This window comes from Nelumbo nucifera, chromosome 8, assembly GCF_055504915.1.
Source record: "Nelumbo nucifera cultivar China Antique chromosome 8, China Antique-T2T, whole genome shotgun sequence".
Lineage (NCBI taxonomy): Eukaryota > Viridiplantae > Streptophyta > Magnoliopsida > Proteales > Nelumbonaceae > Nelumbo > Nelumbo nucifera.
In genome coordinates, this window is record NC_142656.1 from 17,072,004 (window position 1) to 17,093,603 (window position 21,600).

General features: G+C 37.7%; 3 protein-coding genes across 3 annotated transcripts; 1 reads left to right on the forward strand and 2 right to left on the reverse strand.

The window, feature by feature from the left end:
- Nucleotides 1-1,142: 1,142 nt before the first annotated feature.
- LOC104592551 (Pentatricopeptide repeat (PPR-like) superfamily protein) lies at nt 1,143-3,388 on the reverse strand. The gene has a single exon (XM_010251978.2). It carries the CDS (start codon nt 3,170-3,172, stop codon nt 1,592-1,594), a length of 1,581 nt encoding a protein of 526 aa, XP_010250280.2. The 5' UTR covers nt 3,173-3,388; the 3' UTR covers nt 1,143-1,591.
- Nucleotides 3,389-7,707: 4,319 nt separating this feature from the next.
- On the forward strand, nt 7,708-10,515 carry LOC104592552 (triphosphate tunnel metalloenzyme 3-like). The gene is made up of 2 exons (XM_019196900.2): nt 7,708-8,889; nt 10,091-10,515. The coding sequence occupies exons 1-2, from the start codon at nt 8,285-8,287 to the stop codon at nt 10,125-10,127; spliced, it is 642 nt and encodes a 213-aa protein (XP_019052445.2). The 5' UTR covers nt 7,708-8,284; the 3' UTR covers nt 10,128-10,515.
- Nucleotides 10,516-14,525: 4,010 nt separating this feature from the next.
- LOC104592553 (uncharacterized) lies at nt 14,526-17,528 on the reverse strand. The gene is made up of 3 exons (XM_010251980.3): nt 17,154-17,528; nt 15,168-15,226; nt 14,526-15,080 (listed from the first exon to the last, which is right to left on the reverse strand). Exons 1-3 carry the CDS (start codon nt 17,277-17,279, stop codon nt 14,726-14,728), a joined length of 540 nt encoding a protein of 179 aa, XP_010250282.1. The 5' UTR covers nt 17,280-17,528; the 3' UTR covers nt 14,526-14,725.
- Between the last annotated feature and the right edge of the window lie 4,072 nt (nt 17,529-21,600).

Sequence of the window (21,600 nt, forward strand, 5' to 3'; positions counted from 1 at the left end):
AAATGTCACTTAACGGTTGATTAACGGATTGGTTAACGGAAGGTACTAGATTGTCATATTTTGAAAGTTCAAGTACTAGATTGTCACGTTTTGTAAATTTGGGGCTAGATTGTCACATTTAAAGTTTGGGGACCAAATTGTCACTCGAGCCAAAATATATGGTATTGATCTGGAATTTTCCCTAAAATTAATATAGCAGGATGCATGGATATCATACAATTTTATTGATAATGCATCAATGAAGAGTCCAAAACACATTATTAAGATTTTTGAAAATTAAAACATGCATAAAACCATTAGTATTTTATTTCCTATTAAAAACCAAGGCAAAACACACATAATTATTATATTTGAATGGTTATATCAATCATTTTTTATTTTACTATTTTTAATATTAAATTAACAAAAAAGTCAACTAAAAGTTAAATTCTCAAATGTTTGGTAAATAGTATTTTTATTTTTATAAAAAATAAATATGTAATTATAAAATATAAATTAAATTATCAATTAATAATCTATACAAATATATATTCTTAACTTAAAATATATCAAATATATTAAGATACATATTGTATGCAAATTCATAATTTTTAATTACTAAAATAATTCACATTATTAACATTTTCATTTGTATAAATTTTCTAAAAGAAAAAAAAAATCAATTTCTGAAACAAATGTAGAATAGTGGATTTGATGGATTCATGTTTTTATTTTTGTAAATAATAAATATATTTTTATTTAATTAAAATAAAAAATATTAATTATTTATTTATAAAAATTTTAAGATACATATCATATGCAAATTTATGAAATTTAAGTTTTAATATTTATTCTATTATTAATATTTATATACATATATAAATTTCTTGACATTAAAAATCATATTTTGATATAAACGTGTATTTAATAAATTAGTTTATAAATTACTAATTTTGAATGTTATTATTTTATTTTGTAGTTGAAGTTGTTGGTTATAAATATGATTTTTTTTTGTTTAAATTATATATGAATCGTAGATGTTGAAATATGAATTAATTATTTCAGTTATAATCATAAAATGTGGCTCAGGTGGTTATTCTTATTAAAATCACACTTGTATTACTTAAATTTGTGTCCAATACGCCTCCATATTGGTGTATTCATATGGGACTAATAGTACAACTCACAGGATACACTTTCAAGCACAATCGTAATTGATACTAATACGACGTATGGTGATATTTTAATCCTTGTGACTGCCGATTGTATAATTGTTTATCCTTGTGTATGAAATACTTGTATTTTACATACCGAAAACTTTACAGAATTTGATACACATATAGAATGAATTTACAAGTGCTGAAAAATTAGTGCTTACTGGGTCAGCCAGCCTTCCAGGAGAAGCTCACAAGTCACAATGAAGAGCCGACTAAAAATAATTGAACCAGCATTGTGAGATATGATGGAGAAGGCGCCACTCTTAGTTATGGCCATAATCTTCAATACCCTGTATCCGTATTGCGCATTTCTAAGAACTGAGACGTTCAATATATGTGCTTTATACAAGTGACGAATCTGAGAATCTGCTTGAACACCAGCATGAAATTGGTGCTCAGTACATCCAAGCATCTTTCGAACTGGATGATCCAAGCATAATAGAACTGTACCCAGGCATCTTTCGAACCCCCTTCTCCACCATGGCCATCCTAATCTTTTCGGCCTTCTCCCATCGCTCTGAAGCAGCATATATATTTGATAACAGCACATAGCGTGCATCATCACCAGTATCCTTAACAAACTCAGAAATCTCAATATCTTTCTCCACGCACTCCACCATCTCTGCATCCAAATGAATCCTACAAGCTCCAAGCAGAGCCCCCCAGATCACATCATTTGGTTTCATGGGCATACTCTTGATCAAACCATATGCCTCATTCAGTCTTCCTGCCCGTCCCAAAAGGTCAACCAAGCAACCGTAATGCTCAATCCCTGGAACTAAACCATATTCCTCTTTCATTTTGGAGAAGATTTCTAAGCCTTTCTTCACGAATCCTCCATGTGCACAAGCAAAAAGAACGGAGAGAAATGTGACCTCATTGGGCTTCTGGCTTGACTCCTCCATTCGGCCAAAAAGATCAAGAGCCTCTTCACTCCGACCATGAATGGCAAGGCCTGAGATCATTGCATTCCAACAAACAACATTCCTCTGGGGCATCCTTTCAAAAATCATTCTTGCATTATGCAAGTCCCCGCATTTTGCGTACATGTCAACCAATGCATTAAAGACAAACTGGTTAGGTTTTATATTGCTACAATTTATAAGATTTTGGATTTCTTTTCCATAATCCAAAGAACCCATTTGTGCACAAGCTGATAATGCACTTGCTACTGTAACTTCATCAGGCTTAAATCCCTCGGCCTGCATCTTAGCGAGAGCCTCCAGAGCTTCTTCGCAATATCCATTCTGTGCATATCCAGCAATCAATGAATTCCAGTTCACCAAATTCTTGACTGGAATGCGATCAAAGATCTCTCTCGCCTCCTTGACGTTACCCTTCTTGCAGTAGCCAGCAATTATTGACGACCAAGAATAGCAGTTCCGCTGTGGCATCTCCTCAAATAGCTGCCTCGCCGTCTCCAACTGCCCAATCCTCACATATCCATCGATCATCACAGTCCATGTGACCACATTCCTCATCTCATGTGGAGAGCAGTCGAATAAACGCCTAGCAGCAACAATATCCCCATTCCTTGCAAATCCATCAATCATCTCTGCCCATGTAACTTCCGTCTTCTCTGGCATCCGTTCAAAAATAAATGATGCAGAACCCATGTCACCATTCCTTGAATACCCTCCTATCATTGCATTCCATGTTACCACATTCCTATCGGGCATTTCGTCAAATACCCTGCGGGAACAAACTATATCGCGGCATTTAGAATACATGCTAACCAATGAAGTTCCTATCCTCACATCTGAATCCACCCCAATTTTGATCGACTCAGCATGCAAAGCTTTCCCGTGGTGAAGCATGGACAGAGACCCACAAGCCTTGAGTAGTAGAGGAATAACACCATAATGGTGGATTCCTTTGCAGCGAATTTGGATGTAAAGAAGAAGAGCTTCTTCCGGGGCTCCTTGAGAGAGGTGCTTTTTTATGAGATGAGACCAAGATCCATGAGTTGGAGCCATCGCGAACTCTCGCTCTCGTACTCCAACCAGACTAGGATAGAGATTTTGTGAGCATGGGAGCGGCAAAGAGAGAAGGCCTAGTTGTTGTTGTTAGAGTATCTCAATAGTTATGATAGACTTGTAACTGGTCACCTCTCTGATAGCTATCCTAGATAATCGATCACCTTATCTCATTATCATGTAATTTCCTAGATAAACTCTAACTCTGTAATTGTTATCTTCTATACATAGTTATTCTTTTGTAACTTCTCTATTTAAATGATTCAAGAAGACCGGTCATGATTGACCGAGTCATTCCATTCTCATTGTTTTTAGTATTGCTCTTATATGGTATCAAAGCCATTTTGACAAACATCATGGTTTCAAAAATAAGCACCACTGCCCATGCCATCCAGAGACAAATGCAGCCTGGATCGACAGATGGCCGAACCATTATAGTGGTCTCGCTTTCCAGTTTTATGAATGTAGTCTCAGTAAAATTGGATCGTACTAACTTCCTGCTCTGGAATTCTCAAACTACACCAGCTCTCAGAGGGCATCGTTTATATGGCTATGTGGACGAACAAGGCCACATAGCCAAAGATCCAGCCGTAGCAACCCAGATCATGTAGCATGGATCGAACAAGGCCAATTGATTATAAGCTGGTTATTATCTTCATTAACAGAACCAGTTCTGGCTCAAGTAGTTGGCTGTGAGACATCCATAGAGGTATGGGATCGACTTCATGTTCTTTTTTCTTCTACCAGTAAAACTAGAATCCATGATTTGAAATTAGAATTAGCCTATCTGAAAAAGGGTACTCTCACTGTCACTGATTATGTTCAGAAAATTAAAAATTTATCTGATGCTTTAGCTTCTTCTGGACACTTTCTCACTGATGTTGATCAAATTCATTATTTGCTTGGTGGTTTACCTACTGAATATGATACCTTTGTGCTCTCTGTGACTACTAGACTAGATAGTCTTTCTTTTGCTAAAATTCAAAGTCTGTTACTTACCTTTGAAAAGCGCTTAGAGTGTCACTCTTCACAATCTGTATTGGATTCTTCTTATGCTAATTTGGCCAATAAGAAGAAAACCTTTAATCGCAATCAGTCTTCTTCTTATAAGCTTCGACAATTTAATAATGATGGTGGTTCTGACCACTCCATGAAAACTTTCGATAATAACAATAATCGCAGCAGATCCAATTCCAAGAACGCCACTGTGGTTTGTCAAACCTGTAGGTATCTTGGCCATACAGCAGCTATTTGCCACCGTTATCTGGAACTCACTGCAAATAAGCCTACCAAACAAGCTCATACAGCCTCATCTTCACGATCTGCTCGTGATGAAAATTGGTATCCTGATTCTGGAGCAACCAATGGCCAATTAAGGGAGGGCTCTATTAGCTAAAGACAAATTGCACATCTACAACTCCATCGGCGTTCATTGGTGAGAAAGCATTGTTTTCAGTATGGCATCAGCAGCTAGGACATCCCAGCAAGAGAGTAGCTGCCCACATCTTATCTTCATTTCAGCTTCCAGTTTCAAATAAGGACATCTCTTTTTGTCCGTCCTGCCCACTAGGCAAGAGTCATATCTTGCCATTTTCTAGTAGTACTTTTGTTGCAAAGTATCCATTAGAACTTTTATTTTCTGATGTTTGGGGACCAGCCCCTGTCTCTACAAGACATGGTTTTCACTATTATTTGATTTTTGTTGATGCTTACAACAAGTATATATAGATTTTTTCTGACCTCTAAAACTTAGGTTGTCTCTATTTTTGCTGTTTTTAAGATGAATGCGGAGAATTTATTGAACACCTCTATCAAAACTCTGCAAACAAATGGAGGTACAGAATACAAACCACTTCTCCCTATTCTCTCTAATTCAGGCATCATCATCGTCTCTCATGTCCTCATATCCATGAACAAAATGGTGTTGTAGAACGACACCATCACCATATTGTTGAAATGGGTCTCACCCTCTTGGCTACGGTTTCAATGCCCAAACATTACTGATATGATGCCTTTGAGACTGCAGTTTTTTTAATTAACTGGCTCTCTTCTCCAATACTGGACATGAATTCTCCCTTAGAGTGTCTCTTTGGCACTAAACCTGATTACACTATGTTGCGCACTTTCGGATGTGCTTGTTATCTGCATCTCAGACCCTATAACCATTTTAAGCTGGACTATCGATCCAAGCATTGTTTATTCTTGGGTTACAGTTTACATCACAAAGGGTACAAATGATTGGACTTAATATCTGGACGTCTATATATTTCACGTAATGTGGTTTTTGATGAACATACCTTCCCATGCACTTCTGGAAGCCCAACTCCACCTCCCAAATCAGCTACCGACACTGTGGTTGGCCCTCCTATCGTTACATACCCGTGCCCCTCTCATCAGACCATTCTCGTATCCACTGACACCACCTCCCCTAGCCCACCTATTATATCTACTGGTGTTAGTTCTACCGAATTACTACCATCATCATCAACCCTATCAGATACACCCTCTTGCTCCACTGTGACTCCACCTAATGCTCACCCCATGATGACATGGAGTAAGAGTGGCATTCGCAAGCCCAACCCTCGGTATGCTTTGGAAGCCTTTGTTGACCCTGATGTTGAACCCTCTTGCTACACTATTGCCAAGAAAGATCCCCGTTGGGTATTCGCCATGGAAGATGAGTACAAAGCGTTGTTGCGCAATGATACCTGGGATCTTGTACATCCACCTCCTCATAAGAACATTGTGGGAAATAGATGGGTTTATAAGATTAAGAGACATCCGAATGGGTCCATTGAAAGATACAAGGTGCATTTGGTGGCGCAAGGGTTTACTTAACAAGCCGGTATTGACTTTGCTGAGACTTTTCGTCCGGTGGTTAAACCAACTGTTATTCGGTTAATCATATCTCTCGCGGTTCACTATGGCTAGAATCTTAGACAACTTGATGTGAGCAATGCCTTCCTTCATGGCTATCTCAGTGAAGAGGTATTTATGAAACAACCCATGGGTTTTGTTTATCCAGCACGGTCACATTTTGTATGTCGTCTTAAACATTTCCTTTATGGTTTGAAACAAGCCCCGTGGGCCTGGTTTACTCGATTAAGGGATCATTTGGTTTACCTTGATTTTCTGGAATCCTGAGCAGATAGTTCTTTATTCATGTGGCGGACTGGCACTGATGTCACTTTTCTTCTTGTATATGTGGATGACTTATTGATCATTGGCTCTTCTACTTATGCACTTACTCACCTCATCTCTCAGCTCTCTACCATTTTTGCTCTTCGAGATCTTGGGGAAGCTCATTACTTTATGGGTTTGGAACTGCATCGCAGTTTAGATGGGGTGCACCTATCCCAACTAAATATATTCATGACCTTCATCAGGACCAAGATGCATGAGGCTAAACTCGTTCATACACCGATGGCAGCATCTACCAGACTTGATGTGAGCAATGGTTCTCCTCTTCCTGATGCCACCGAATATCGTAGTGTGGTGGGGGCACTACAATATGTTACCCTTACTCGGCTGACATCAGCTTCTCAGTTAACAAAGTTTGCCAGTTTATGAAATAACCCACTGATGTTCATTGGAGTGCAATCAAGCGGATCCTCCGTTATCTCAAGTCCACAATTAATCATGTCATTACTTTTCGTACTTCTCCAGAATTGGCTCTCGAAGCATTTTCTGATGCTGACTGGGCTAGTTGCCTTGTTGATCGTCGCTCCTAAGGGGGTTTCTGTGTTTACTTAAGTCGTAATCTGATTTCATGGAGCTCTCGTAAACAATCCATGGTTTCTCGCTCCAGCACAGAATCAGAATACCGTAGTCTTGCCTCTATTGCCGCTGAAATTCTTTGGCTCTAGATGTTACTCACGGAGCTTGGATTGAAGCTCCCTCGCCCACCTATCATCTGGTGCGACAATTTGAGTGCCAAATTTCTGTCCTCCAATCCTATCCACCATTCTCGCACCAAGCACATAGAATTGGATGTTCACTTTATACGGGAAAAAGTTGTGGCCGGTCCTTTACTGATCAATCACATTCTTAGCCATGATCAGATTGCCGACATTCTTACTAAATTGCTGCCTTCAACATGGTTTCATGACCTTACAGCCAAACTTACCATCTCCAAGAGACCGCTAAGCCTGTGGGGGGATGTTAGAGTATCTCAATAGTTATGATAGACTTGTAACTGGAATGGGTATCTCTAATAGCTATCCTAGATAACTGATCATGGTCATCTAAGATAACTATTCTAGATAACTGATCATGTTATCTCATTATCATGTAATTTCCTAAATAAATTCTAACTATGTAATTATTATCTTCTATACATAATTATCCTCTTGTAACTTCTCTATTTAAATGATTCAAGAACCAATCATGATTGATTGAGTCATTCCATTCTCATTATTTTTAGTATTGCTCTTATAGTTGTTCATTCCAAGTACGAAAGTTGGTTCATCAGCAGTGCTGAGATCTGTACCACAAGATGCTATAGCTGTAGAGAAGAACGGATACAACTTCACCAGATCCGGAAATCACAGCTGTTTCGCAAGATGGATAACCAGACGGCGTGTGCGGAATTGGTGGTGCTCCGACTTTCCCCACCGCCGGTTTCACAGATAGAGAGAGAGAGGAGGGAAAGAAATCAAAAAGACAAAAAGTGGACAACTTGTAGCTTATGTAGGCCCGTGATCCGAACAGCTCCTAAAGGACCAGTTCGGTCTAGCCGGGTCCGGCCAGTCATCCTCTTTCCATTCCAAAGCTAAGGAATCAAATTCGAATCAAATTCGCCGGCCATCATCCTCGTCTCATCACTCCTTACGACCACCACACAAAGCTAGAGCGGAAAGGCAAAAAAAAGGAAAAGAGATGCTGAGAAGAAAACCGAGCAAGATAGAAGTCAAGGTCGAAGACAAGGAAGAACTAGAAGAAGCCCGCAAGCGTGCCACCGCCGGCCCCGCTCCGCCCACCGGCGCGGCTTCTATCCTCCACCATTTAAACCGGAACAAAGACCCCTCCACCAAATCCCAACGCATCGGCCTCTCTTCCTGACAACATCTCAAACCAAATCTTCAAACAAATTAGAAAATTTACAAAGAAGACATGGAAGTAGAGGTCAAGCTCCGCCTCCCAGACTCCACTGCTCACCAGAAGCTCTCCGACGTCTTATCTCCGTTCCACCTCCAAACCCACTTCCAAGAAAACGTTTTCTTCGACGGCACAGCTGCCGAACTCTCGTCCAAGCGTGCCGTCCTTCGCCTCCGCTTCTACAACAGCGACAGCCGTTGCGTCGTTTCTCTTAAAGCTAAAGCCGTTATTGTCGACGGCATCAGCCGCGTCGAAGAGGATGAAGAAGAGATTGACCCCTCGCTCGGTCGCGCTTGTGTTGCCGAGCCTTGGCGGATTGCTTCTGTAAACTCGTCGAGGATCTTGAAGAGGGTTAAAGAAAAATTTAGAATCGGCGATAAGGGCTTTATTTGTATGGGTGGGTTCAGGAATGTTCGGGCGGTTTATGGTTGGAAAGGGTTGAAGCTGGAGTTAGACGAGACGCAGTATGATTTTGGGACGTGTTATGAGATTGAGTGTGAGAGCGCTGATCCGGAGGGAGTCAGGAAGCTGCTTGAAGCACTCTTGACGGAGAATGGGATTAATTATTCTTACTCTGAGGTTTCGAAATTTGCCATCTTTCTATCTGGAAAACTGCCATAGTGAGTGAAAGACGATCCCTTAAATGATCCTCTAGTGGTTTCTTTTTTGATTCTTGCTTGGTGTTAAATAAACGTGTAAGAACGTTGTTCGTGAATTTTATTTGTTAAGTGAAGTTTGTGATGTTCTTCGATGAATGTTCTTTTCTTGATTCCATATGTCTGTTAAAAGATTAGAGCCTTGTTGTTGTTAAACTAAATGGTACATTTCAGCTAGAGCCTTAGAGGTTCCAATATTTCCACTAACTGCTGGAGTCGCAGTAATATCACATATTTTCCAGTTAGGAGTGAAGTCCATCAAACTTACAAGAGGAAAACATCTTAGATACCAAATAACTATATGAACTTCATTCTCAAGAATCAAGGTAACTGACTCGGTACCCACTCAAGAAATATGTTAATGACATATTGAGATCTCAGTGGCAGCTAATATAATGTATACTAGCACCCATGTCTTACTAGAATTTGTTTGTTTGAGGTATCGGATTCATATCTTATGGTAATGGGTGATAGCTGACTGGCCCAACCCTACAGTCAGTACTATTTTAAGGACTCTTTTTACCCTGTAGCAGTTATTTAGAACAGGATGTAGACTTGCAATCCTATGTTTTCCAACTGTATTCACAAAGCACCTTCTTTTGATTTGGGTAGTTTCTGATAAAATATGTAAATCAAGCTACATATGGCCAATTTTTGGGTGTCCAGCACATCTAAAGAGATGAAAAGACATTAGATTGCATATGTAATATAATAACATATTAGGATTAAGAAAAAAGTTACAGGAAGCTTGGTATACTAAGTGTCTCCCTTCTTATGACACCCTGTCTAAGAGTAGAAGTTCTAAAGTCCTTTTCTTCCTCTTTTGGTCGACTCCGGCTTATAGAGGTCTCATACCTGGTGCCAATTGGATGCAAAGTTTATTTCTTTACTTGCAGATAATGCAAGGAGTTCCAATTATGCTAGGGTTTGGTGCTTGCAATTTTTTGTTAGTGGATTTTGCAAAAAAGGTTGCACGGGAAAATCTTTTCACTATCTCAATTTCTGCCAGTCATTCATAGAAGAACAGGGGTTGAGATTTTTTGCATTCTATACTTCCATGACTAAGTCTCTGTTCAAATGCTTTGAGATTAGATTTCTCTTTTATTTAACTGCATTTTTTACCCCTTCAAATGGCAGCTGACATGAATTTACCTCATATTTGAAGCTCAAGCATGGTTCTTTTGGGCACTTCTGAAATATGAATTCTTGAGAAACATGGTTCTTTTTTTGTTGTAGGACAAGTATCCACCTGCTGGATGGTTGCAGATACCCATTGATTTGGAACTGATAAGGTCAATCAGCGATGGAGATTACATGGTGAACTGTTTCTGTCAACAATTGATCTGCTTCTCATCTAGGACTAGGAGACAATAATTCAACATATACATGTTTGTTCTGATGCAATTGTGTTCTCTATACAATTCCTTAGTTACCTGTGAAGATCATCATTTTTCATACTCCACAGTACTTTGTTCACTTCACTTCAATTATCTTCAGGATCAAGGAAACCATTATTTGTTGTTGAGTTGGACAGCGCATTCTGATAAGCAAACTTATAAATTTTGATGAATAATATCTTTCTCCTGATAACTTGAGTATTGATAATCAGTCAGCATGCTCATGATTCACAAATGCTGCTCATTTTATTCAAAACATATTACATGAGGTGAATTGTCATAATTATAGTCTTTCTAGAACATTTAGGAAGAAGGTGAGAGTGGTTATTTCTAGCCCAGCCCAGCCAACAAATTTCCAGACTTGGTTCTAGGTTTTCTGTCTAGACTTGGCCTGAAATATGCATATATATATTATATATATATATATATGTATATATGTACGTGTTTATTTGTATATTACATATTACTAGTGTAAGGGCACGCGTTATGCACCAAAATCATGGCAAGTATACACTTTATATAGTATAGATATATAAATATTATGATGCATATAATATATATAGTTGTAGGCCCATCCCAGTCTAGCCCATGATCACCCCTTGTCCCTTGAAGGGGGATGCATTTGCATTTAAATGTCCTCACTATCTGGGGTGGACAGGAATCAGGATACAGACCTAACCATTGGCTTTAATTTATTTATTTTATTTTGCATAAAATGACTATTCTGAGATTCAAACTTGTGTTCTCATGCTTATCAGCCTGAAATTTTACCATTACACCAAGCAAGTGCCCCTTCTGGCCATAGCCCATATATCTGTTAATCAAACTATCGACTTCTGCCATTTAGTGATTATCCTTGTTGCTCAGCTGATCTGCCAATAGCAATGAAGGGAAGTGAGCGACAAGTCATTACATGGGATTCTGGTGTTGGACTTTACATTTGTCATGTTAGAGTAGTTCTTTTACAAACCCCTGAACCTTTTTAATGTTGTCTGTAAGGTGTCTCCTAAAATTCTTGAAGACAAACTCTACCTTGGAGGTCTTTAGTTGGGGTAGAATTAAGGCAATATATCCCAAATCATAAATATCTGAACAATCCATTTTTGACATAAACCAGTTAGGAATGGGCATTCTAAAGATGCAGTTGCATCCTCTTTCCTGGACCATACCACATTGGATTGTGAAAGTGAGCAAATATTTCCTGTAAGAAGCAATAGGGAAAATGAATCCCCTCAGAATAAGAGCATAGAATGTCAGTCTTTATATTATTGGTTCTTGCATCCATGGAAAGCAGCTATCTCTGGATGTTTGTTTACCCCTCAAAAGAAGAATTGAAATAAATGTCATGTGGATCGAAGATCCCTCATTCAAGTTTTCCAGTCTAAGTTTGTCTGAGCCAAGAATCAGGTTCATCTTATCCAGTTACCCTAATCGAAGAAAGTGCTCCCCCTTCAGCCATTCTGTACATGAACTCTTTAGGGCTTGTAGAAGTTATGCTATGACCTTAATCCATCATCCTGCGTGGCTGCAAGATTTTCATTTACAGGCTGCAGAGCAGAGTCTCTACCAACCCTAACCCTTTTGGATTTGGTTAGAATAGGGGCTGGTTTTGGGTTGGTCTCAGGTTGGCCTGACTTTTCTACCTCCTTTCTCCAAATGTACCTATTTTCTAGACTCCAAGGGTTCAAGTTCATGTACTTATCATGTTTTAGAAAAACTTACCTTTAATACATAAATATATAGATATATACATGTATGCTGTGTAGGGAAAGGAAATTGTATAAGCATGCTATATGCATGAATACACATATAGTTAAGTTGGGTTTATACATTTCAACCCAACCCAACCCAATGCTAGTTTTTGGGTTCCGGCACTTGGCAGTTGACTCTCACTATATAAATTCGAACTCAAATCTCCTACCCACATGACACTATAGCCCTACATTGGGAGAATCTTCACATGAATAACATGTAAATACAGGAGATATTCTCAATGTACAGTTAGTGAGGTGTGGGTAGGCCGGTAGGGTTATTGTGGACAGGAGATCCGAACTCTGAAAATTCATCCAGGTTCACGGCACTCGAGCAGCATTCATGGTTAGTTGGTTACCTCGTTATTACTTGCGTCTGTCATGTTTACAACCAAATCTTACCTGGTCTAACACATGGTTCAAAATGCCCAACGAATCAGTGCGTACTGTACCACACCAAGCACCAACTACTGAGAGCCAGAGAGACGGGGCTATTTAATAGATTATCGGTTATCCGTCTCCATCCTGATGTAAATATTTGTGACTTATTAAAAAACATTAAAAAAATATGATTTTTGCGTGTCCAGTCCAGAGTATCGTTAATTTGAACGAACAATGCTCCAGCCCTTGCTCGTATAACATACCATGCATGTATTGTACGGATGACTGCAGGCGCTGCCAGTTTCAGGTGTTGCAAAATTCACAAGCCTTTAGCCTATAGCAAAAATGAGCAAATCCGGCTTCAAGATGAATAGCCAGTTGGTTAGGTTTCCGGTAAGACTGCTACTGCTTTGACACTTGACAGGGAATCGGAGGTCCACTCGTCTCTTGCAACTTTGACAGCAGCTGATGCGGTTATTAGTGATGATAGGCGCCGTTAGAAGCGGCAAAAAGAGCGACGGGTTGAGAGTCTAAGGGTCTGTTTGTTTGGTTCAGGGAATAGGACCCTGGAATCGGAATCGGAATGGTTCGAGGGAATGGCCATTCTGGATGTTTTGTCAACCAGAATGGGAATGAGGAATCAGAATGCCATTCCCTACCCCCTTCCCCGGAATGTGATTTCCATTCCGCTATTAGTTTTTATTTTTTTCTTTTTGGACAAAAAACCCCTCCAATCCAACTTGCGATTGAGTTGCGGTGAGAAGGAAGAATCCCATGCCATTGTCGTTATTTCCGTCAACCCCATCTCCGGTGAGGAGGTTGATCTCTTCTTCTTCTCACATTCCCTCCCTCTGTTCTGTCCTTGCCAATGCAATGGTCGTTGTAGCGGCAGATTGGACCGAAATCCCTCTCTTCTGATCTCTCTTCCCCATTTTCCTTTCTCATTCTCCCATTTCCTCTATTTTTTCCTGATTTCTTTTATCATTCCTATCACTCTTTCGGCGAGCAAAGCACATCAGTTACGGATACTTGTTCGTCGTCTTCCCCGATGAGATGACAATTTAGTAGTGGCACGAATCCAGTTTTCCTGCATATATTCAGAAATTTTTTGCCATTTCTGGGTTTACTCTCGTCTACCATCAGTTTCGTCAGTTTTCCAAGGACTCCCCTATTATTGTTCTGTCACATGTTAAGAAAAACCATCTATAACAAAAATCACTCGAGAGAATCCATCTTTCTTCCAGATTTCAAGTAGAGTCCACGCCAGTGAGATTGTCTTCTCCGGTGAATCGCCCCCGTCCACATTCCTGATTGTGCCAGTGAGGTTGCCTTCTCCTGTGAATCACCCCTTCCACATTCCTGATTTTCATTGTGGCTCGCAGCGAACAACCTAAGGCGAAAAATCAACTGAAACTTGTCCTTGCTGCATCGAAGTCCAGGCCAAATCCCAACTCAGGTAAATACGACTTTCACTACATATTACTTTGATTTTTTCTAATTTTGCTGCTTTTTTCTGAATTTTGAGTATTTTCAAACTTTTTTCTGAATTTGCTGCAAATTTATTGTAATTTTCTACAAAATTTCTGCATTTTTAGTATTTTCATGCATTTTCTGCTTTTTTATTTTCATTAAGAGCAAAATTGGAAATCATGACTGATTCTGATTCTAGCCTCTTGATAAACCAAACTGCATCAATATTCTGATTCCTGTTTGAACCAAACAGGTAGGGAGAATAAACCATTCAGATTCCGATTCCAAGGAATTCCCATTCCGATTCCGATTCCAATTCCAATTCCAATTCCAATTCCAATTCCAATTCCGATCACAAACCAAACAGACCCTAAATCAGAACTAGTCAATTTTTCTTTCCAGGTGGATATAATGGAAATGTTAATCCGAAATCTTCTTCAAAAGCCTTCAGCTGTTTTCTTACCCATTTCCCAAATACAACAAATTTCCACTTCATGGTTCAATGACCTCAGTTTCACTTGAGCAACAGTGTATCTATCTTCCCTGTACATGGTTTTCCTTTTCCCATGATATAAAAGAGAGAAAAGAGAGACGCAATGGCTTTAGAAAACTACATGCACTTCCATTCCATAAATGGGAGGTAATAATATGACAGTGAATCTGTAGCGTAACAAAGAGCAAAAAGAGTTCATTCACAACAAGGATGGCAAGTTTCACTACTCTACCAACAGACGACCGAATCCTACCCTCCTAGACCCCAAATTCCCTACAGAAGGAAACCAAAAGAATCTAACATTACTCTCACTTCCTCTTTTTAGAAGGTGGCTGAGGAAGATCCTCGTCCTCCTCATCCTCTTCATCATCTTCTTCATCTTCACCATCATCCTCTTCATCATCTTCATCATCCTCTTCTTCTTCATCATCTTCTTCTTCGCTTCCTCCATCACCATTTGCCGCAGCATCATCTTCAGGGTCACCCTCATCATCATCATTCCCCTCGTCACCAGAGACATCCTCATCACCATCATCATCCTGTTCATCTGCATCATCATCACCATCATCATCATCATCATCATCATCATCATCCTCTGTTTCACTGCCATCCTCATTTTCAGGGTCCGACTGTTTCACTCTATGAAGATCAACCAAAGGAAACCTACAATGCAACCATAACAACTTAATCATCTATTCACACGAACGATACAAAATAAAGTCAAACTCAAGAAGCATAACATTCTCCTACCTTTTCTCTGTACCAGGCATGTTTGGGAGCCAGCCCATTTCATTCGACAGTGATCCAGCCTGAACCAAAATTAGCTCATATGAGTTAAAAAACTATGACATTTAATTAACAAGTAACAAAAAGTGAACTCTATTCATTTATTCAATCAAATGCATATTAAATAATTTTTGATAACTGAAGTAGCTGAAGTGAATGATTTATTGCTTTGTTTTTTAGTGTATAAAATAGTGATATAATAAAAAACTTAGGGGTATAGTAATCCAACAGCCATTCAGCAACAATTTAGGAGCACACAAACTCTGTAATGGTTTATTCACTAAAAAATGAAGAAATAAGTCATTCAGTTCAGCCACTTCAGCTATTGTTAAAGAGCTCCTAAATGAAACCCAAATCCATGCAATGAATACTTTCTTCCCCTCTTAATCAGCTAAATCATGCAAAAGAATTGACAGACAATAAACAATGTAGGACACCAATTGGTCTTCCTGCACTTCCTTTTCCATCACTATTTAACCTGGTCATGAATAAACTGAATAAATGGTATTGAAGGGACCGAAATAAGCAGACAGAATGCACAATAAGTTTTAAATATGCAGACAGAATGATGAGGAAAGGAAACTAAAAGCTGCCACATCCAAGCAAACAAAATGTGCTCTAATTCAATTTCTTAAAACCAACAACTCATTTCTCTGTTTCAACTTCTTGAAACCATACATCAATGTTAATGGCTTTCTCTCACCAGTAACAGGAGATAACTTCATCAGGTGAATATTACTAAAAAGGGACAAGACTATATTCGGGTTGGGGCAGAAACAGAAAGCCAGTGCAGAAAACAAAATCTACTTTCCAGATTTCAAATGAAGCTGCCACATAGAATCTGAAAAAAAACAGATATTTTTCCATATAGATTTTGAGGCCTCCTTTTTTGGTTTTTTTTGGGTGCTATTCTGCTTTCTGCTTATTTCCACTTTTTTTATGGATTCTGGTGATTTTTCACCTTCATCCTGCTTTTCAATTCCTCTCTCCATCAACCCAAATTACTGAAGGAAAATGGATTATAAAACTAGGACATATCCTCAAAGTACAAACAAAGTATCATAGAGCACTACGTTTAAATCTGAGAAAAAGGAAGAACAAAACAATTTTTAACCGTATAAAGTCCACGATATTAGCACAAAGGGGTCCCCTCAAGCAGTAATAATTAGCAATAAAAGGAATCTCTAACCATTGGCAGCACATAAACAAAAACAGACATTCTTGTTGAATTCTTCCAGCTGTGACTATTAAGTTCATACAAAATGAAGTCAAACCCATGAACAGGATTCCTCGCAAAACCATCTCTCTATGCAAAACAAAGCCGAGCACGAAGAATATACTCACTAAAGATAATGCCCTAAAGCCAAGAAAAAAATCCCTATTCAGTTACAAGATAGCATCAAGAATAATCTCTAGCTTCAAATATTTAGTGGGAGGTATAAAATGAAAGCCCTAATAGAAAAATAAAGAACCTTCCCATAACAGCCTGTTCAGAGAACCAGCCGAAACAAAAAATATATATAAATAAACAAAAACTAAATTCCCAACGACCATGCTCGGCTAAAACACTGATAGCTCGAACAAAGAGAAGCAAAATAATAACTTCAGTACTGAAAAAAAATAAGGTAAATTTCAACACTCCAGCGAATAGAAGAAAAGAAAGAAGAAGAGAGTCGGAGAGGGTGCTACAAGTTTGTAGAGCAAAATCCAATTTTGTTTAAGCATAAGAAACTTAGACCCAGAAGAAAAACCCTAGTAACAGTGGTAAAACCCTAGCTTCCTGAAAGCAATACAAAGACGTGACCTTTTCTCTTCGGATCCCTGGGAGCTAAAACAAACCCTAAATGTTCAAACCCACATCAATAAATCTTCACGAGAAAACAAAAAGGCAAAGATATAAACAGAAAATATGTACCAAAAGGAGATATGAACACCGACTGAAACGCGTACCGTCAACAAAAGCCAAACCAGAGACTTCCCAGCAACCAAAGCCGTCTCCACCACCAAAGCTTCCATCACAGAGCAGACCATCCTCTGCACAGCCACAACCTCAGAGCAAAAACTCTCCATCTCCATTGCACCAGAAAATTATTCTTACAAGTACTCAAGGAAATACACAGAGAGAAGAGAAATAAGAAAGTGAAACAAAACGCTAAGAACCAAAAAGAGAAGTAATTGAGAGGAGGGGTGAGAGAGAACGCTAAGAGAAGAAGGCAGAGAGAAGTCTGGGAGATTCCATGGGAGCAAGAGAGGAAGAGAGAGTAGGCGATATTACACGATGCGTAAAAACAAACACACTGGGGGGGAACGGGTGAACTCGGTTAGGGTTCTGTTGGTATTATATATTATAATAATTAAATTTTTATAATTAAACTTTTAGGGTTTTGGAGATTCCTAGGGCTTCACTCTTCAAAGAGAAAATTAGGGTTTCTTATTTATTGTTTGTATCTGAAAAAAAAGGGATTCTAGTTTTGCTCATTTACTAGGACGTGCAGAATGCAGGACGGCTATTACTGTGAAAATGAAATCATAGTCTCATAGAAGCAGTTAAAATGGCTACCCAAAAGAAATCTAGTAACAAACCAGAGTTTTACCACTGTTTTCAAACCGTTCTAGGCGGTTGAACCGGTGACGGACAGGTGACTAATTCTGGTTTTCACCGGTGACCGGCCGGGGTTTACAGAAAATAGGAATTAATAGGAGGGATTTTAAATTGCTTGGTTTAATTAAGATTTGATGGAAGCACCAACTATAACTTCACTTTGAACAAGTCGTTGAGTATGAATGGGCTGAAAAACTCGGTTAAATTATATACAAATGAATATGTTAAATTAAATATTGTTATTTACTAAAATATCTCTAATACTTTCATGAATTCACTAAAACCTATAGTTTTGGTTTTACTAAAATACCCTCCACAAATCACAACCAATTTATTTAATCAACCTTCTGTTAAGAATGTGTATCTGTCTAAAAATTGTAATGTGATCATATATAAACAGAATGAGAAATATTTTGAGGGCATGAGCCCATTCTTTTTTATTCTGAAAGTACCCTTAAAACTTCATATCAAAGTTTTTAGAAAGAACAATGACATGTCTTCTTCAAATAGACAACAAATTTTATCGAATAAAATTATCGCCTGTGCTTTACTAAGGACAAGGATGACGTTTTAGATTAAATTTGTTAGAAAGGATGTTAAGATCAAAATTTTCATTTTTCACTTCCATATAATGAATGGTAAATTAAATAAACTGATTGCAAGTCATAAAAAGTATTTTAGTAAAATGCAAACTATAAAATAGGTTTTAATAATTCCATAAAACTATAAAGGTATTTTAGTAAATGGTCCTAACATTAACATATATTATGGTGGTGGTTTGAACTGTCCACTAGAGGACAATCTGAATTCTGAATAATTCAGCGGTTTAAATGTTCAGGTCAAAGACTCTTTAACCAGTACCAGTTTATGGGTTTTTCCATATGATTGGATTTTGGGTTAAAATTGAGCCGTATTGGACTCCAACTGATGGGTCAAATGTGTGTAGTCAAGTTGCACTCATGCTACCAGGCCCCGCCCATTTAAATTGTGGGCTTGGATTGGTCTGGGCTCGGGTTGGGCCCACGCAAATTGAACCCCAAATTGTAATGATTGTATTTACATATAGCCAAAGAGATATCAAGAAAAAATTGTAACATAATAAACCCAAAAATTAAACATCCTCTCCCTTCTAATCAAGATCACGAAAGACAAATTATACCCCATATAAGTTTCATATCTTCTACACTTGATAAAGGATATTTTTGCAATTTCAATGCTTTTAATTAATAAAAAAAAGCCTCATTTATAAAAAAGGGAGAAATTTTACCGAAATCCACCCAACAAATTTTTATTTTACTGTACATTTACAATAATTTAAAACCTCAAACACCCCCACTTATCACACAATAACTCCTTTGTATTGGCATTAATTCCCCTGTATTATTGTTCTCAATTATAGTGGAATAAAAATCTGTGAGGTATGGCTAAATGAATGTTCCCCTAAAAAATAGGGACTAATACTTGTCTTGGCCTAATATTTGTAAAACTATCCTCTCTCCTCTTGCTTGTACCACTTAACTAACACTTGTTAGATCATTTAAAACAAAGCCGATGGTTAAAACCCCACTATCAAATTAGTCATTAAAAAGTTTATTGGGATTTCTCAAAAAACCATTGATTTTAGTCAGTAAACTGTTAATCCGGGCAGTTAACCGTTTGAACCATTCAAAATTTGTTTTAATTATTTTTTTTATTTTTTTGTTAGAATGAGATGGCCGTTCGACTCAATAACTGGACCCCTAACCAGTTCGATCACTGGATTGGTTTTAAAAGTCATGGTTTTAAATAAGTTATTTTACCAAAAGAAATAAAAGTTTGAAGTCTCTCCGAGTTTTTTTGTGTGTGTATTTTTGGTCAAAGAGGGACAAATAGTAAAACTTTGAAGTGCGATACAAGCAAACATTAGTCAAAACCTGAATTTCATAATCTTTTATTACTAATAGAAGAATTATGTAGATGAACACTGAAAGAATTACCCAGAAGAGTATGTGGATGAACAATGAAAGTTAATTACGGGTCCATTTGGTTTGCGGGAATAGGGTCTGAAAGAATCGGAATGGATTGTTTCCATTCCAACGGTTTGATTGAATAGAATTGGAATTCCTGGTGGAATAATATTCTTCCATTTGAGGGAATGGTTATTTCTACTCCCTCTCGTGAGATGAAATTTTATTCTAGATGATTCCAATTCTTGTTTAAACCAAATAAATTATTCTAATTCCTATTCTGTGAACCAAATAAATCCTAAAAAACTATTTTTATATAAAGCTCCGCTAGTTTGAAAGTGGCTGTCAAAGATTTCTTCATTTCGCATTCATTAATAAACCAAAAATATGCCTACCAAAGACTTCATGGCATGTATATGGTTCTTATCTGTCAAATAAGTGAGATAGTTAATTACTTGGTACTCGATCGTAACATTCTAACAACATAATAGTTAAGAAAAGGTCTACCATTAAGTTAATTAATATTCACATTTCAATTAATAATGAAATAAAATTAAACATTTATTTAGCAAATTCGTAGTATTTCTATTCATCATCAAGATTTATCGGTTCATAAGACATAATCAAAGACCCAAAAAGAACTCAAGGGAACAGTTCTAGGTATATTCATGAGAGTAATTAACACCAAGTAACTTCAATTCAAGCTTTGGGTACAAAGAATAATCCTTTGTCGATTGTCTTTCCAAATTGTTTTAGATCTTCTTGACAGGACCGGACTTTCTTTAACTGAAATGGATGACTTATTTGTTTTCTCTTTAAGCGGTTATTGGTTTGAAAGAAAAAGTAACCTTCCTTTCCATACCTTTTCCTCCAAACCAAGTAAAAAAGAAATATTTAAGATGCGTTTTTTTTTTGGACTTTGAGAGGGGGAAAAGTTGGTCAATGGGATTTTGATTCTCATTGACCAAGAATCTCATGTTATTTTTTCAGATTTATGTAGGGATCAAGGAAAGTTTATTTTCCTGGGTATCACTTACCCGTGTAAATGATACTCATCTCCTAGGTGGATAAATAACTTTCTCATCTAGGGGGAAAGTTGCCAACATTTGAATGGGACAAAAATGTTCATTTTAATAATGGATTTTTATGACTAAAATGGTCATTGCCTTATTCACATGAGAAATAAAAGAATATGGATAAATGCACTTACCCATATAAATATTTCCTAGAAAAAACTTACCTAAATAACTATACTTACCTGGATAAATAATTTACCGAAAAACGAACAGAGCCTTAGAGATATAATTATCAATAGTCATCTCAAATGAAGGAGCTTAAACGCTCGTTATGAATAAGTAATTAGTCATTCCATTTAGTTAGTCAATTCAGCTGTTATCAATTTGTTTTGAATGTTTATCCAAAAACTTGAATCCAACATGATGATTATGATAAACACGATGAACTTTCATACACTCTTCAAAACTCTTAATAAATTGTTCATGAGCCGAATTTTTTTGTTAAAATTATATAAAACTATTGAAAAGAAGCTGCTGAATTGACTCAATACATGACAAAGATTCTTTGACATCTCAATAAGACGCCTGACATGTGACCTGTCAAAAGTTCATGACAGGGTAGATGCCCACAAGTCCATCGTACACCAGCCAATATTGGAGCCCACCATAAATATAACCATTACAAAAATAATCTGTTTCCATCCAACTTACATCCTGATCCAGCTCTATTATCATGGATGATGGACCCTTCCACAGTTGACAAAATGGCTAGAAATTGGAATATCCCATCTACCACATCAAGTCAATTTTTTCTCATTGTTCTTAGGGCTCTC